This window comes from Psammomys obesus, unplaced genomic scaffold (assembly GCF_907164565.1).
Source record: "Psammomys obesus unplaced genomic scaffold, mPsaObe1.curated_primary_1811, whole genome shotgun sequence".
NCBI classification, from domain to species: Eukaryota; Metazoa; Chordata; class Mammalia; order Rodentia; family Muridae; genus Psammomys; species Psammomys obesus.
In genome coordinates, this window is record NW_026596134.1 from 19,802,575 (window position 1) to 19,821,468 (window position 18,894).

Here is an 18,894-nt window from a genome sequence, read left to right on the forward strand (position 1 = left end):
TGGAATGGTAGAGAATCAAGAGAGGGCAGTGGGGGTGAATATGATCAAATACATTATATTCATTATATACACACACACACACACACACACACACACACACACACACATATATATATATATATATATATATATATATATATATATATATACTCATTATTATGTATAAGCAAAACATGCTAACAAAAGCACCAAGAAAGTTTAAAGAAGGGGTACACTCCGACAATGTAAATCTTGTGAGAGAACATCTCTCAGGTCATCATATGAGTGAACACACCATGCCACTCACCTGTACTTAAAAAGTACAGCACCCTGTCTTCCCCATCCCTTTTTCTTTAAGACCTAACATCTGGCTCCACTACTCTCAAGGTCAGGTCTGTCTGCCTCTGTGCAGTCACTCTCTGTGGTTCACTGATTTTCTTTCACATCACAGCATCAGAAGCCTCTTTCATACGGAAAAAAAAAATAAATGGAGTCCTTCTGAATAAATGATCTCACTTTCAGCATTCCCTTTTCTCAACATTTGCTGGGTAATTGTGAGTTTTTTTGCACTCACAGAACCTCATCTCTCTTCCGTAACTTAAAACCTCACAACTTATAACTGTCTGAAGAAGCCTTTCGGCTTCTGGCAATCAGAGACAAGAATATGTGTTTATGCCTTCATTCACTTAAGCTTTTTTTGGTGAACATCTAAATAGTTCCATCTAAAATTGGCTGGTTTACAATTCGAGATTGCCTGACAGGGACCCTGTGTTGGAGGTACTCAGCCTGCTTGGATAAGCACACAAACAGGTAAACTAAGATCAGTGAGGTTGTCCTTTGAAGTTTGTACATGATTTCTATTTTGGGGACTATCTGTACCCACTATAAGGTTTTTAATCAGGATGGTAAAGTGTGTTTTATTCTGCGAAGACAGCATAGAGAAAGAAGTGCTTCTTAGAGGTTATTGCAATAACAAATCCATGGGAAATAAGAAACAAGGGTTTTAACTAACGGACCAAAGAAAACACTTAAATTTGTACCCATGGAGGCGATCACCTTCTGTTGACTGCTCCTCTAAGATAAATTCTTTTTTTTTAATTTTTTAATTTTTTTTTTTACTAATTACACTTTACTCACTTTGTACCCCCCCCCCCCCCGTGGTTCCCTCCCTCCTCCCGTCCCAATCTAAGATAAATTCTTAAGAGAACCTTGAAGTACAACTGCTTTTCATTTATCTCCACTTCCTCTGGGTTTAGGCAGCCCCTTTGTCTTACTGCTCTTTCTGTTGTATTTTTAGCCAATCTCTTTCAGGGATCGGTTAAGAAACTAACATTTAGCACAAAGATGAAAACGTGCCTTGTGAAATTTCATCTCTTTGCCTTTTCCCCACGTATATTCAAAAGAAATTCTGGATATGTTAAGTGATGGTGTGGGTTGCACAGTTCACAGGATCTCTACATATTAGATGAGGGACATATTGTGCTTTTATTTTTAACTAATTTTAAGTTATTTTTGGATAATTTCATGTATAGCTTTAGGTCATATTCACAGCCTCTCCCACCCCCTTTTTTGATTGCCTCCCCACTTCCTCTAGAACCCTCTCTGAGAAGTCCAAGGGTGCATTTCTAAATGGGCTCCTGGTTACATTTTTGGGTATTTTGAGACAGAGCTCCTGGAATTCACAGAGATCCACCTGCCTCTGCCTCTCGACTGGAACTAAAGGAAAGAAGCACTATGCCCATCTCTGATTAAGTTTTCAACAATTATTTGATAAGTCAAACAGCTAAGGCTAAGGTAATTTCTCACCTCAGGAGACTTAAAGAGGAATTGGGGTGAAGGGGAGAGAATAGAAATTTTGTTTTCTAAGATAATTTCTAAATGTTAGTTTTTCTAGAAAGATAATCTTTTTTTAATTTAATTTATTTTTTTATTATTAGTTACATTTTATTAACTCCGTATCCCAGCTGTATCCTGCTCACTTTATTCCTTCCCAATCTCAAAAGTTAGTTGTTTTATGTCTTAACCTATTACCTGAGGTGAAACTAAAATCCGACGGGCGCAGGGAGTTGGCCAAATGTAGACAGAATAGAAACTCTTCAAAAAGCACAACTCCCATCTTAAACCAAAGTTTTGTTAGGGGTTCTGTTTCCCTGTGTCAGCAGCGTATTCGTCCTTCCCAAGTACGGGCGATTAAGTTTGTACAGGGACTGCCCAGACATCAGCGCATCCCACCACACACCATAATTCTGGGGGGGGAAAGGGGGTCGGCCTTGGTTACTCACAGAGTCTGGGTGCTGGGCGGTAGGATGGGGATTCGGTGGAGTTCCTTGCAGGTGACTCTGAAGTCGTCCTCCTGGTGGCACTGGCAGGGTGGAGACGCACACCCTCTGCCCCGCAGGCTCCTAAGCAGGGCGAGCAGCAGCGTTAGCTGCAGCAGGGACCCCGGCCTCATTTTCCAAGAGACTCCTGGCTACTTCATCGTTGCGCGCTCTGTCGCCTCATTCCCACTGCCCTGCGCCAGACCGGGGTGCGGGAGGGAACCGGAGGGAGGAGGAGGGCTCCAAGGGGCTGTGACCTCATCGCTGGAGAGCACTCTGGAGAGGGGGAAGGAGAGGCTCTCAAGTGCACCGCTTGCCTAGGCAACTCTCCATCCAAACAAGCCGGCCGGATCAGCCTGGCAGCTCCTTCTGTTCCGAGAAACCCAACCTCGGTCCCTTCGCGTTCCTCTCGGTGCCACCCATTAGTTCTTTCTAAACCCTAGACACGCCTTCCTCTCCCCCTTGTCTTCGAACTCCCGAAGCCACCTTCCCCGGCTGAGCACTCTTTACGAGCGGTGCAGACCGGCAGCCCACCCAAATGGGTTCCATCTAATGTCACCAAGGAGGGGACTGTTGTGGGACACTCTAATGTCCCGAGGAACTTCGGCTTCTCCGGGTCAAAGTTGCCGGAGCGAACAGCACACCGGGGGCCAGCTTAGGTCGTAGCTGAAGGGAGATGTGACGCTCGGAGCGGATCCTCGATGCTGTCCATCAGGAGCAGCTAGGGGCCGCCGCGCGCCTCGGTGGCTCTCGAGCTGAAGCCTCTGAACCCGCTGTCTTGGAGAAGCCAGTCTCTCCGAACTGCAGCCACTCCGAGCAATCGGGCGCTGGGCTCTGGGGCCATCTGCTGTGGAGAACTGGGAACTGCGCAAGCAGGTCCCATCGCCCGCTGGTAACGGTCTGGTTTTACCAAAGGGAGGGAACCCGCCTAGAAATCCAGAAATTGTTTTCATTCTCGTCCATACCTTCAAAAAGAACATTTAAGTGGCCCATTGTTCGTTCTTCTCACACTAACCAAAAATATTAATTACAAATGTAAACTAGATTGCGTCAGTTTTCTTCTTTAAAGTGCAATTGCTTTTGCTAAATCTTCTGGGAGCAAAAGGAATATTAACTCCGGAAAGATAGATACCCTACACGGGTTCTTTTGCATGTAACTCTAGAACAGGAGGAAAAGGCTAGGGTGTTGGGAGTAGAAAGAAATATTAGGATAGAAGACTAAAAATACAAGAGTATTAGGGCAGGTGAATATTAAGATTCGTCAAACTGTACGTTTAACATACGTGCAGCGCAGTGTTTATAGAAACTTTATTCGTAGTCACCCAAAGTATAAACAACCCTACACGTCCTTCAAGAAAATAGTGAATGCACAGATACCATTCCACAGTAAAATGACCAAACATACAGATCTAGAGTGCGAGTGATAAGAAGCTAAATTTAAACCATTTCATGTGTGACCATTCAGCTACGTGACATTGGATGGCGTTCTCAGTAAAGGGAAAACTAGGGCTGCAGATACAGGTCAGTTGATAGAGTGCTTGCCTAGCATCTCCAAGGTTCCAAACGCAGAAGAACATAAATTTGGTGCCAGTGGTACACCTCTGTAATCCCGGAATGTGGGAGTCAGGGGCAAGAGGAGCAAGGTCCTTGGCTACATAGCAAATTACAGGCACCGTGTGCTCTGAGACCCCAAAACACTGAAATCTTGAAAGAGAAGCTGACTATAAACAGATACCCAAAGATCTTTCTGAGGAATGAAATTGTTCCCAGTATTCACTGTGGTAGTCCCATAGCAATTTGTAAATGTGGAGAGTTACAGGGCTTGCATTTTGAATGTTAAACCCATCCTATGTCCAGGGATAACTGCCCTTTGACTTTCCTGAAGGTATTCTTGTAGTAGCTTTACTGAAATTCTATTTGAGAGTTTTGGGTAGATGTGCCTAAGGAAAGGTGGTCTGTTACTCTCTTCTTTAGGTTCTTTTGTATAAAATTATTCTCAGTAATTGATTCTTTCTTTCATTTCCTCCTCTCTACATATGGAATTTAGTATGTTGTTCTTTTCTGGCATAATTTACCAGTGAAACTATTTGAACATGGATCTTTTCTTCACTACAAATTCAACTTCTAAAAATAAATGTAATGTTCAGGTTCTTTCATTCTCTTTGAGGAAGTTTGGATAGTTTGTATTTTATAAAAGATTTATTACCTATTCCTGAATCCATGGCTATATAGTTGATTATAAACACACATAATCTGTTCTGTTGTCAACTCTTTCATACCCAAATTGCCACTTCAGTGTCTTCATTCTGCTTTTCTCATTGGCATAATTAGATGCTTGTTGATTTCATTAAAATTCTCAAAGCAGTGTATTTTTGGTTCATATCACTACTGAATCTACGAGTTCCTATATTCTAGTTCATCTACATTGGCATGTCAACTGGTTTTGCTGTTGTCTTGTTTAGGAAACCATATTGTTGAGATTGCATGGGCGTGGCTTCCCTGCCATGTATATAAATATGAATGACACTATGTCTCAGAAGACATCCTGGTTTTCTGGTGCTTACAATTTTTCCACCTCCCTCTCTCACAGTGTCCCCTAAGCTTTAATTGTTTGAATGGCTACCATCTGTAAATGCTACAGCATTTGTCACTTTGTTTTACATCCATGTGAATACTCTTGGTATTTATTATCAAACATGGTTAAATGTGAAGGTCCCTGTGAGTATCTCAGCCGGCAATGAAATGACCCACAGAGAGGCAAGTCAATGATCTCTGAGATATTAAATGTTTCATTCTGGTTGTTAGGAATCATTGTGATTCTGAGTCTTGGGTAAGTGACAGGTGTTTCCTCCTCTGAACTTGGGAGACATGTCTTTTTAGCTTTGTTTTCTTCACTGTGTGTAACAGTGAGCAGCCTTCTGAATAGTTTATGGAGACATGTGGTTCTCAGAAAAATTTCTCCACACGACTCTTTTCTTGCTCGATAGTTTGTCATAAAATCTTCACATATGTCTGCTTTCAGGTCCCTTTCTCAATTTACAGCATCTAGTGGGTACTCACTCCCTGTGTGCTTTCTCCTGACACCTCAGCCAAGATACTTTCACGAGTATGGCAGTTGTGAGGCTTGTCTCATCTGTTGCCTGTCTCTCAGAAATCACTTTCTTCGCTTGATGTCCACTATCTTCCAAGTACTTTGTGATTTTGTTTAATTCTGAGGCAAAGGTATATTTGGTTGCTGAGATGCTGTCTTTACTGGGAACAGTGGCGATGTGCTGAAATCTATAACATTTTAAACAAAGATTCAGACAGCATAAAATTGGTTTAGTAGAGATGATAATATGAGCAAAATCTTTCACGCCTAGCGATTTCAACTCAGCAAATTGAAACAAGCTTTCAGGATGACATGTCCTAATAGCTTGTTCAACAAGTGACTATGATAATCACTAAGGCAATTTTCTTTTCTTAACACAAATTTTGAGCCAGGAAAAAGAAGCACATGAGATGATGATTCAGTTTAAAAATGCATTAAAAGAAAAGTGTATCCATTAAACACACACCAAAAAATTCCTTTTAAATGTAACAAATAGATGAGAATAGCTATAGAATACAGTGTTTTCCTTTTTCATAGACGAACCATTAACACTGTCCACAATTCAGAATGTTGCACTTTGCATTTCTTTTGTGTTTTATCCTTTTCAAAAGGTGTAGCAGAAGCTGTATTGCTTGACTACCATAATAGTCCTCTATAATGGTTTAGTATATTATTAGTTGCTCATTTTGACCCAAGTGTACTTGTATTGCAATGTTATAAAATTGTCACGACGTACTAACTACCCAAAATCATAAGTGAGTGATGGAAAATAATATTATGGGATAAGTTATGCTTCTAAACATATGCTTCTAAATGACTAAGGATTGCAGTTTTACCGGTTGGTAATGCCAGTGGGGCAGTATTATGTCCTTTACTTTAATTCTTCTTACAGATGTGTAGCTTGCTTGGAAATGTAAAGATATTGTCAACAGTACTTAAGATTGCTTCTTGATGGGTAGAAAGTGGGTTAATCCCTCTTCCATCCAGTCCCAACCAAATAAAAATGATGAATATTTCTCCTTTTAATTCTTATGACATAATTTGTATGTGAATATCACAAAGAAGCTTGGCCATCTGTGGTAGCCAATTGTAACCAAATAAAGTCTAATGCTGTAAGAAGTCATCGCTCATGTGGGAAGTCTGGGCAAACTACAGGCCGATTTGAAGGGGGCATGTTTTCCCCTGGTGCCAATGTGGAGGCTAGACACCTTCTGGATTTAGATGTTTCTCCTATGCCTTTAGGTTTGTTCTTTTATTCCCATCCCTAATTCCGGGACTCTCTTGTTCTCTGTGTTTTATCTCCCTAGTCTTAATTTTATTTTCTTGTTTATTTTTTTGAGGATGGCTTTTGGGTTATGTCACTTTCTTCCACACCACTCGGTTATATCATGACTTCTTTGTTCTCACAATTTACCTCTCCAAGGGTTTGGGGGCTGACCTCAGGTTTCAGGCTAGCCTATCAAATACCTTTATCCACTAAGCATCTGATTTGTACCACAGGCAGTCTTGCACAAGGGTCTCACATTTTAATTTTGTGTTGGGTTTTACAAATCCTACAGCCGGGCCTGTTTGAGAGTCTTTGTATTGAATGCTTAGAAGCAAAGAAGTGATCTCTTTTCTTCCTTTCCACTCTCTACCCCCCTCTTTTCTCTGGATGCAGAGCAACCTAATTTGCTTAAACAGAATTGGGGGAGAGAGAATAGTAAAAATAAATATTTGAAAATATTTGATACATATTTTCCAGCAACCTGGACATGATTAATCCACTGTTGCTGTTCGTTTCCCAGTGACATGGCTTTGCAGGGTAACAGTGAAACACTTCTGTGCCTTCTGCTTGAGACAGCATTGTCTCTGTCTGCCAATCTGTGATGGTTTGAATGAAAATGGCCCCCATAGGCCCACAGGGAGTGGGCCACTATTTGGAGGTGTGGTCTCGTTGGAGTAGTTGTGGCTTTATCGAAGAAAATGTGTCACTGGGTGTGGGCTTTGAGGTCTCATATGCTCAAGCCCCACTCAGTGTGGCATTCTCTTCCTGCTGCAGTGGGCCCAGAAATAGAACTCTCAGCTCCTCTCCAGCACCATGTCTGCCTGCTTGTCACAGTGTTTCCAGTCATCCTGATAAACTAAACCTCTGACCCATAAGCCAGCCCCAATTAAATGTTTTCCTTTACAATGAGTTGCTGTGGTCATGGTGTCTCTTTGCAGCAATAGAAACCCTAAGACATTCTTTGTCTGCTACCCAACAGCTCCTTATATGAAATCTATCCTTCCTTTCTTATACATACCCATTCAGGATGAGCTGAGCTAGGATGAGCATATCAATGCTTTCAGGCCACCCCCATTCCAGACCTTCTTCATTGATTAGTCCATTAATGTGTTTGCTATGGCTTAAAAGCTACATATTGGTAAGCCAACATTGCTATTTGATGTGACTGTTCAAGAAACTGGATATGGAATTAGTGCTCTAGATCTCACAGCCTATACATTTAGGCTTCACCAATGCAATCTTTGTTTGAGGCTCTGGTTTTAATCATCAGAACTTATCTAAACCTTCAAAGGAAAACCATCATAAGGAAGCAACAACAGCAAAAACAAACAAACAAACAAACAAAAATAAACAGGCAAGCAAACAAAACTAAGTATCAAGAACAAAATAAAGTCTGACAAATGTTTCAGGGTGATTTAGTTCCAATCAGTTAACATATATTTAGGGCTTTATATGATAAACAGACAATGAGTGGATGCTTCCTACTTGTTATACATGAGATATTACTCTTTCCCATCATTGGTAGAAGACATTAAGCTCAGAGGAAGTTGTTGCAGGATATTTGATCCTGTTGTGAATCCCAAAACTGTGAACTGTAAAACTCTGTTTATTGTTTGTTTTGGTTGATCCCTATCACACACCTTTAATCCAAGAGCTTTCTGTATACGGGATCTAATAAAGTTAACTCTAGGTCAAGAGGTGGAGCAAGAAACTAGCTGACAGGAATTAAAGAGTAGGAGGGACTTTGAGTTGAGAGGTCTTTAAGACAGCTTGTAGAAGAAGCAGAGCTTTTAGCTCAAGCTCCGGCTTTAGGCTTTGAACACATATTTTTGATGGTCTTAGGGACCCTCAACCACAATTTTATTTTTGTTGCTACTTCATAACTAATTTAGCTATGGTGTGGGGTCTCAGTTCCTAAGACCATCAGAAATATGTTTTCTGATGGTAGCAACCCACAGGTTGAGAACCTCTGATAGCTGTTTTTTAGGTTTCAGGAAAACTTCTATAGATCAGGTAAAATTAGAAATTAAACACCAACAAACCAAATAATCCAATTAAAAATGGGAGATATTTTTAATTGAGCTAACAGAGCTAAACAGAATTCTTAACAGAGGCATCTCAAATGGCTGAGAAGCACTTAAAGGCTCAACATTCATAGTCATCAGGGAAATGCATATAAAAAAGACAGATTCTGTTTTACACCTGTCAGAATGGCTAAGATAAAAAACTCAAGTGACAACACTTGCTGTTGAGGATGTGGAGAAAGGGGAATCATCCTCCATTGTTGGTGGGAATGTAAACTTGTACAACCCCTTTGGAAATCAATCTGACACCTTTTCAGAAAACTGGGAATAGCCCTATCTCAAGACCCAGCTATACTAGTTCTGGGCCTATACCCAAAAGATGCTCTACCATACAGCAAGAACATTTGCTCAACGATGTTCACGATGTTATAATAGCCAGAAACTGGAAACAACCTAGATGTCCCTCAACCAAAGAATGGATAAAGAAACATTTGTAGTATATTTACACAAAACAGAATACTACTCAGCTATTAAAAACAAGGAAATCATGAAATTTGCAGGCAAATGAATGGAACTAGAAAAGATCATCCTTGCTGGGCAAGGTGGCACACACCTGTAAACCTGGCACTTTAGGAGACAGAGGCAGGTGGATCTCTGTGAGTTTGAGGCCAGCCTGGTCTACAAAGTGAGTCCAGGACAGCCAAAGCTATACAGAGAAACCCTGTCTCAAAGAAGATAACACGTAGGACCCACAGGAAGATGCTTAAATCTCGAGGAGGGAAATAGAATAGACAGCAGAATTGCCTGAAGAGAGGGAACAAGACAGGAATCTAGCATAGCTGTCTTCTGAGAGGTTTCACCCAGCAGTGGATCAAAACAGAAGCTGAGACTCACAGCTAAACATTGGACCAAGCGCAGAAAGTCTTGTGGAAAAGTGGGAGGAAGGATAGAGGACCTGGAGGTGACATCAGACCATCAGAGCCAATCAACAGGGCCCAGAGAGGCTTGTGGAGTCTGAAATACACCAAAGACAATGCATGTTCTCCACCTAGATACTCTACATATAAGTAGCTGATGGGCAGCTTCAGCTTCAAGTGGGCTCACTAGTTAGGGTATATCTCTGACATGGATTATAGTGCCAGCTTTTTGATCACTTCTCCCTGACGGTACTTCCCTACAGGGCCACAGCGGAGGAAGATGAACTCAGAACTCAGTCCTTAGGCAAGTAAATGAGTTGGGGTGTGTGGGTAAGTGTCTCCTCTATACTGAGGGATAGGGGAGGAGGGATGTGGGAGGGTAGATGGGACTGGGAGGGAAGGAGGGAGGGGCCCATGACCGAGATGTAAATTGAATCAATAAAAATAAAATAAAAAAGAAAAGAAAAGAAAAAAAGGTGATTCTAGCTTTGAGGAGGGTCAGGTCAGTGTCTTTTTTTTTTTTTTTTTTTTTGGCCAGGGTAGAGGGAAAAGACTAGCGACATGCTTAATGGATTTGCACTTCTTAGTTTTTTCAAAGCTCCTTCCTTCGTCGAGATTTTAATTTTTCTCATTATGGTTGACACTGACATTTTTTATCTGAGCAGAAAATATGTCTTTCATGTTCTAGTGAGGACGTAACATAACAGTAATGAATAGACCGCCTCACATTGCTTTTGTAGTTTGCCACTGAAGAGATGTCTTAGTCGAGTAATTCCAGGAGGAAAGTGTTTCAATTGATATATATTTTTTTACTTCCCTCCAGTCCCAAGCCTTTAAAACAAGACATTAGAGCAATTTTTACATCTCACTGCTGGCTATTATTTATCCTTTGATGTTTTCTAATAAGGAATATTACGATCAGTGTCAAGGTAGCATTTGAATTCACTTTCTACCAGGAGTTTGTATTTTCACAGGCTACTGGCCCTTTAAAAAAACAAAATTAGAGCGGGGCAAAAAGGCAGGGCTCTGGGTCAGTAAATACCGCGTATCCAGTTTCTTCCGGGAAAGCAACTAGAGGCCCTGCGCAGAGCATGCTGGGATTTGCAGTTTATCTCCTGTCATTTTCTCTGTATAGCGCCTTGCTCTGGAGCGTGGGATGGACTACAGCTCCCAGAGGGCCAAGCGGCGGCGGCTTGTCCTGTGCTCTAGCCGCGCCTGGGCGGCTAGTTCAAGTTGCCATAGCTGCGAGTCGGGGGTGAGCTGAGTCGGTTGCTCCGCCGCGTTAGGTCAGTTGCACCTTCGGGGTCGCTGGTAGCCGCGGGAGCCGGGTGGGGCCTCGGCGATGATCCGGCGTTAAGAACCTGGAGTCACCTTGCATCTAAGGTACCTGTCCTGCTCTGTACCCTTGTTCTTTCTCTCACTTCCCCTACAGAGACATTTGAGTCCTACTTCCCCTTGTCCCAGGGTGGAGATACCAGAGCTGTAAGGGTGTGCTGGGTGGGCCGGGTGTGTGGGTGCAGTGTTTGGTGAGGTGGGGTAGATGGTGCGTTTGCTTCCGTCCGGAGGTCGTCCGCGGTTAGGTCCTGGGCGTCTCACTCTGAAAGTGCGTTGTCCTGGCTTTGGAGCTTGCTATGGGCTAGCCTACTAGCCGTTTTAGCGATTTTACGTTGGTCGACTGCCCCGGGTGTATAAGTTGGTGCTTATCTCTGTTTTCTAGTCGCTAGTCACTTGATTTTCCTATGCTAACTTAGGAGATGCTCCGGTCATAGCGGTTAGCAGCCCTCTTTTGGAATTAGTAGAAACACCAAACTTTGAATCCCAGCTGCATCCTGTATTGGTTTAATGGACTGGGTCTGTTAGGTAAAGGTCAAGCAAAGCTAGGTGTTGGAGCGTCCTTGTCAGGCTTATGCAAAGTATTTGGCGCAGTGCCTAACACACAGCAGGTTCTTGGTACTTCTTCCTAAAACTGATTGTATCTCACAGAAATATCATGCGAACTGTACAGGCGTTTTTTAATTTTATAGTACCTGTATTAAAAGTAAAAGGGAACTTCTGGTATTAATCTTAATTTATTTGACACAGTACATAAAATATATATTCAACATGTGAATATCAAACTTTGTATGTATACATACACACACATATATATAGAAAGAGACACACAGAGAGAGACACACACAGACAAACAGGGACAGGGTCCCACTGTGTGGCCCTGGTTGGCCTGGAACTCACTATGTAGATCAGACAGGTCTCCCAAGTCACAGAGCTCCACCTGCCTCTGCCTCCACAGTGCTGGGATCAAAGGCTTGTGGCACCGCTTGGGCTATATTTTATGTTTTTGGAAAAGGTACTGGATGTTCAGAATCTGGCATGTATTAATATTTTATATTTATGGTGTGTATCAATTTGAACTAGTCAGGTTTCTAGAGTCATAGTCATATGACTACTTCATTGGACAACCCAGAGGGAAGATGACCTTTGACAGCTGTACATTGGCATGAACAGTGGTTCTCCACATGTGGGTCACGACCCCCTGGGAGTCAAAACTGACCCTTTCACAGGGGTCACCGAAGATCATCAGAAAACACAGATTATTTACGTCATGATTCATAACCGTGGCAAAAATTAGTTATGAAGTAGCAATGAAAATAACTTTATGGTTGGTGGTCACCATGACACGAGCTGTATTGAAGGGTTGCAGCATTAGGAAGGTTGGGAACCACTGGCAGAGAAATTTCACTGCTCCGAGGACTCGCCATGTAGTGAAGCTTGCTACTGTGTTAGAAAAGTGTGTATTAAACCGTTGCTTCACTGGTCACTCTGAAAATCTCTCAGTCTCTCAGTGACTTGTTTTCCCCTGAATACCCTTCTTGAAATGGTTTATTGATAGACACTGAGAGCGATTTTCTTAGATGGTCTTTCTGTGGATTCTTCCAGTTTTAAAAATAGTCATCAAGTGTCGAGAACATTTCTACCCATTTTGCTTTCCTATAACCACATGCACAATACTTTTATTTATTTGTTTTACCACTGTGAAAACTGATCAACCATATAGAATATGTCTTTAAAGAGGGGGAGGCAAGCCTTGACTTAAAAATGAGCCAGCAAATTCAGAAAAAAACATGTTAATCTTCCTAGTTTAGTCTCCTAGCTGATAGATATAGTCAGTACTTTTGCCGAGGCTTGGGGTACAACTCATCCCCTAGCATGAACTAGCAAGCCCATTGATACCTCGGCATGGGCAGAAGATGCCACTTACTAGAAATTTGCAGGCCCGGCATCTGGATACCACTTGGGTATTTGGATGACTATAGGAGTGTATTTTCATTCTTCTGTGATATTCCCTCATCTGTGCACAGGGAAATACGAAATAATTTTCATTAAAAAAATTCAACTTATAGCTCTGTTTCATGGTTTTGTAGGTGTTTTGGGGGAGTGTAGAGGCAACCAAAAAGATCATCTGCTTGACTAGACCTTTTGCCCTGAACCCCATGAAGAAATGATAAGAGGCAGGCATCCGTGCCTAAGGAGAGCGCTGAGCTCAAAGGACAGCAACACAGAGTTCTGGGAGTGTACTGTGTAAGTATGCTTTGTTTTTCTGAGTTTAGCATCTGAGGAAATCTTTTACATTTGTATACTCAAAGTGGAAAGGGGTGTGCCAAAAGAAAGAATGGGTGGAGGGCAAGAAGCTCCATTTTGATATTAGTATGAATTCAAATAAACAAATAAGTGGAGATATAAGAGGTGTTTGAGGTGCAAGTAGCCTCTTTGCTTGGAAATTCTTGAGTCAAAAGAGTGATCTTTATTTCTAGGTTCTCCAGCTCCAGATTTCCAGTCCTGCCCCTTGTACAGGGCCTCATGGCTGTTTATAATTGTTCTTTACTAGATTTGACTTACGTGCAACATTTTTAGATTGATCTCTTTAAATATTTAAAGGATTCTACTCTTTTAAACACAGTGAATGGTCTATTGAAGTAAATAGTTGTAATTTGTGATTTTCATAAATTGAGCATGTTCAACACAAATTGTCATCGGTACCAAAGACTTAGTGTTAAAGCTTAATGTTTGTGAAAATTCAAAATTCAAAATTCAAAAATTCTGGACTTTGAAAAATTCTTTCTTTTGTATTTTGATGGTTAAAAGTTGCGGACACACAGGCATTCTGAGGCTTTGCAATGAATTTCTACTCAAGTTTTGATGTGCAAAATTCTTAAAATTAAAAGATTTTAGTGTTAGAAAGATGTAGTCTAGTAGGTTAATGTACTCCGGGAATTCTTACCTACACAAATTGACACATTTGGAACTTTGTTTTAGAGTGGATTCACTGTTACATCTTTAATAATGTTAGGGGGCTCATGAGACTGGTTTGAATATAGTCATAGTCTTTATGGTCTGTTTCATGTGTAACATGTAACAATGCATTGTTAAATGGTCATACAAATAGTGTCTATTGTCTTCTTCTTTTGAGACAAGGATTGAAATGCAGCCTAGGCTGATCTGGAACTCAGGATCTCTGCTTCAGTGCTAGGTTTTTAGGTATGCTTCACTAATCTGGGCCTCTGCCTTACCTGTTTTAACTGCTACCTTTGTGGCGTAGTGACTACGTGAATTATCCTCATCAGTGGTCTTAATTGTTTCTTATAATTCTTAAATGAAATTCATATATATATATATATATATATATATATATATATATATACACCCTACACATAAGTTGCATGCGCATGCACACACACACACATGCACATTCATGCACGTACTTTTGTTTTCTTGACAGAAGTCATAGGAGCATAATTTCTGAGTCAGAGCAGGCATATTTACTTTACGTGTTTTGCCAAGTTATTCTCTAGAAAAGCTGCTCTCAGTTTTATAGATAATACACTTTTATTTATTTATTATTGTGTGCTACATGTGTGTAGAAGTGAGAGGACAACTTTTGGCAGTTGGTTCTCTCCTTCCATCCTGGGCTCCAGGGATTGAATTGAACTGAAGAGGTCTGTCTTGCATAGACAAGTGCTTTTATCTGTTGAGCCATACTGTCAGCTTTTAAAACATACTCATACTCCATGGACTGCCCTTGTCAACCTTGAGGATGCGCTAGCTTTGCCCATCTGTCCAAAACAGATAAACAAGGCCATCATTTAATTGTTTTAATTTGCAATTCCTCAGTGAGCTGAAGTATATTTATGCATTTGTTAGGGACATTTGTTTTCTGTGAATTGCCTGTTTATGTGTCCTTTGTTGCCTTTTACTGCTGGAGTGTTATTATTTTTGTGTGCTTATAAAGAGCTAACTATTCCCCCAGTTCCCATATAATGCAAATATTCTGAGTTTTTCCTTTTCTTCTGGTGTCTTGTTATGATAATTAGAAATGACTTTAAGAGATTTAGAAAGCCTTTGTCAGATATTCATCTTTCTCTGATTAATATAATAACTTACCCTAAATCTGTATACTGCTAAGTGACTGGAGGATTTTGGAGAAGGCAGCTCCTTGATTATATGAATCTATTTAGCTGATGGATATTTAGAATCTGCTGTGTGTACAGGGTTTCTCATGAAACAGGTACTCCTGAGTGAATGAATGAGGGCTTGTGTATGAGCAAGCTTACACTTGAATGGTTTGTGAATGAAAGCTGAGCTGGAGCTATACTCTTTCGAATGAAGAGTGATGTTGCAGAAGAAGTGGACTATGATTGTTATTTTAAAGGATGGATAGTCAATTTTATAGATTGAGGACAAATGGAAAAGCTTGGTGGTGGGCAGATGAAGGCTTTGAAATGCCAAAACTGGGTTTGTTCATGAGCAGCAATTGGTATGCAGAAACCATGGATAAAGAGCTCAGGGGAAGAAGATACTATGGAATTTGGAGTTCAGAGGTTGGTACAGGTAATTCAAGACTGTACGTAGCTGCAAATGACCATTTCGAGTTCAAATGATTTCACAAATAACTGAGTGAACCTAGGTTTGATCCAGGCACCTGTTATTTTAGTATATGCTACATAAATTTGAAATGCTGCCTTGTTTACCATATAACAGATATTAGCATTAATAGTATTCATATTAGTAGTACATGTCTCAATCAATATTGATTTAAGACTCCAAATAATTAATTCAGATCCTTTGTTAATGAAAGTCTCCATTTAATAATTGTTTAAGTAGTACTTGTTCTCTGTAAAGCTCCAGACTTTGAACTTTGCTTCTGGATTAATTAAGACTAAATAATTTAAAGAAATCTAGTTGCAAATTAATTTGGTAATGGCCCAGTGCTGTGGGGCTCCTCTGGATAAGTTTGAAGTCAGTCGTCTCTGGATAGCCATTTATTTGCACTTGGTCTATGATGATAGACTCCCTTTTCTCAGCAGGGTTCTGAAGGGCTTCCATGATTGGGTGATTCCACATCTTGTAAGGAGGTCCCATGGCCCTTCAGGGCAGATTCCAGGTTAGACCCTTCCCCTGATAAGGAAACTGTTCTAGCAAGCACCTAGGAATTCCTAGAAATGCCCCACTGAATTAAGGATTTTAGACTTTCAATAGTCCAACAGTGACTTTCAGTTATAGTTGGAGATCCTGACACTCCAGGATAAATAAGTACTGCATTTTCCTTCTTGTGATAGGACTATTTAAATAGCCCTGACTCCCTGACCCAAGTGAATCAAACACATTAACGCTTGAAATCCCTCCCTCAGCCTAAGGTTTATATTGCCCTTGATTTCACCCGAATAAAGGCACACAGGTTCGAGGTTTCCCACTTCAAGACAGTCTGAGATTCGTCATTTATCCTCAGGGTTGAGCCTCACTGGGCCTGCCCTCCGTCCCACTGGGCCTGGGCCTCACCAGGCCTGTGTCTTGGCTGCAAGCCGACCAGGCATGGGCCTTGGGCCTGCCTAGGCCTCTGCCGTGCTCAGTACAGCAGCTTGACCAAGAGCTGTAACACTCTGGTACAGGCTTTGGAACGCCTGAGCTTCCATTGCCACTGGGCGATCTCATGCTAAAAGAGCCAAACTGTGGAAAACCTTTTTCATATCCCGGCTTAGGCCAATTGGGCCTCACCATAAGGCGCTCTGACTGACCCTGAGAGAAAAATGTCCAGTTCTCTGTCCAGAAGTCGAGTTCCTAAACTCCAGCCGGAATCCATACGACCGATAATAGAGAATGACAAGCACGTGCCAGATATTATGCTGATTGCCGGGCTCCAACCTTATCTGATCCAGTTTGTGTTTCTTTAAGAGAATATTTGAAACTGAGTGCTTTATAAAAGAAATATGTTTATATGATTCAAAATTCTCGTTGTCAGTGAGTCCTAACAGCACTGTCCTGGGGTCATTCCTGAGCCACATTCCTGAGCCAGATGAGGGTAGTTACATGATGGCAGGTCAAGTCGTGAGAGAGGGAGCAGGAGAGCCACTGACAGCCAAGTTGGCTTTGTAAAGATCTACTTTTCCATTGTGTAGTCCAGTTGCACAGGACCTAACCTACTCATGGGTGCTGAAGATGAACCCATTTTCCAGGGCACCTTTTGTGTCTTAGTGTCCTCCACTCAGGGCTAAGCATGTAGAGAATTGGTTCTCAACCTGTGGGTCATGACCCCATTTGGGGGGGTCACATATCCGATTCATAACAGTAGCGAAATTACAGTTATGGAGAAGCAAGGAAATAATGTTATGGTTGGTGGTCACCATAGCACAAGGAACTGTATGAAAGGGTCACAGCATTAGGAAGGTTGAGAATCACTGACGTGCGTGAATCACCAATCTTAGTGATTAAGCTTCCAGCAAATAAACTTTTGTGGGATAAAATGCATATAAGCATAGCAAACCATGAATCAAGCAGTCTGTGTTGAGATTTAGAGGGTTCCTAGGTGGCTGGTAAAAGGCCTGTCAGCCTGCAGAGGCTGGGTTGAGGCAGTATCCACCATGGGAGGACAGTCCAGTGTGCTGCGGCCAGAGCTTGGCAGAGAGAGAAGGCTTTCTAAAGAGCGTTTCTTCTCATTTGAATCTTGACCAGGAAGCAGGAGTCAAGCATGGACACTTAGGAATGTGGTCCTTGAGAAAGATTCTGAGAGTGAAAAGAATGTTCTAGGAAATCAAGTAGTTTATTTCTTTGTAAAATTAAGAAGAAAAGCATGCTTTGTAATGCAAAGAAATAGCTTGTTTTTGCTTTTATTTTTTTTACAAACCTTTTAAAATTATATTTTTATAGTTGCTCCCTACCAAAAAAAAAAAAAAAAAAAGCAACTGTCATGTGCTACACTACCTGCTTAAGTGTATGTATTCTGACTCGAATGCATCCTGTTTCCTTCCATCATTGGAAGGCTGTCACATATATCTACAATCTGAGATCATCCTGTTTCCTTAGGGAAAGTTGGGTTGAGGGGAAAGTTCAGGAAATAACTTTTCAGAACCAGATCAATTCAATTGTTATGTTAGTAAAGTACAGTTACATAACAGTTAGCCTTTGCTGTATAACAAACTAAACCTTGGAGACGTACAACAATAAATGTCCAGTCCTCTGCAGAGACTTAGCTACGCTGTCTGCTTAGCGTGGCTAGACTTGCTCAGTTGACTGGGCAGCCGGCTTTCTGCTGCTCTAGGCTGGAAGACAGGGGCATCTATGTGTCCTCTGTCCTCCACTGTCTGGTCTGCGAAGACTTTCAGAAGAGTAAGGTAGAAAAGATAGGAAAGGAGGGGAGAGCAAGAGCCAGGGCACAATCTCATTTCTCTTTAGGCTGTTAGAGTTAAGATCCTGCTGATGGCAAGCAGAGTCTGTAACTAGCAGTTAACTATTTAAAGTAGGAAAAAAAGAGATACATAGATGTGAAGATTTTGCGTGAAATTTAATGTATTAACATCCTGATTTAGTTTCTCCATGTTAGTGCAAAGGCTTTCCTTGTAGCTCACTTAATGTTAAGTAGCAGTGTTTTATTCCAGTTTTCAAGTCTGCAGACGTGGATAATTTAGATGTTTGCCAGAGTGTCAGTGTTACTGTTCTGTCCACCATGGAGACCAGAAGGAAGGCATGTCTGCTAATTACGTCTTCACAGTTGGGCTCATAAGCTTTGTCTTATTTTATTTTAATCCTTAGTGGGATTGCAGACTCAGCTCATGGAGCCAGCCAAGTGTCCCACTGTGTGAGACAGGTGTAGAGGAGCTTGGAGTGAACAGGCAGGTTTGAGTCTGCCTAGGGTGTGTTGTGCTGTGTGCATCCACGTTCCTGTGGAAAATCTGTCCTCACGCTGACAGAACCTTCGACTGATTTTCCAGAAAACTGGAAATTGGACTTTTCAAGTGACGTCTGTTTT

The 18,894-nt window shown here is 41.4% G+C and overlaps 2 protein-coding genes across 2 annotated transcripts in view; one reads left to right on the forward strand and one right to left on the reverse strand.

Moving 5' to 3' along the window:
• Tshr (thyroid stimulating hormone receptor) overlaps nucleotides 1-2,431 on the reverse strand; it is a 95,362-nt gene extending 92,931 nt beyond the window's left edge. The window contains 1 exon segment of the mRNA XM_055593121.1: nucleotides 2,262-2,431. Coding sequence (XP_055449096.1) covers nucleotides 2,262-2,431 — 170 coding nt within the window.
• An 8,435-nt stretch (nucleotides 2,432-10,866) lies between these two features.
• The window catches only part of Cep128 (centrosomal protein 128), a 303,943-nt gene continuing 295,915 nt past the window's right edge, over nucleotides 10,867-18,894 (forward strand). Inside the window, exons 1-2 of the mRNA XM_055593122.1 lie at nucleotides 10,867-10,979; nucleotides 13,019-13,175. The gene's annotated coding sequence lies outside the window, so the exon portion shown is untranslated. The remainder of the gene's footprint in view (nucleotides 10,980-13,018; nucleotides 13,176-18,894) is intronic.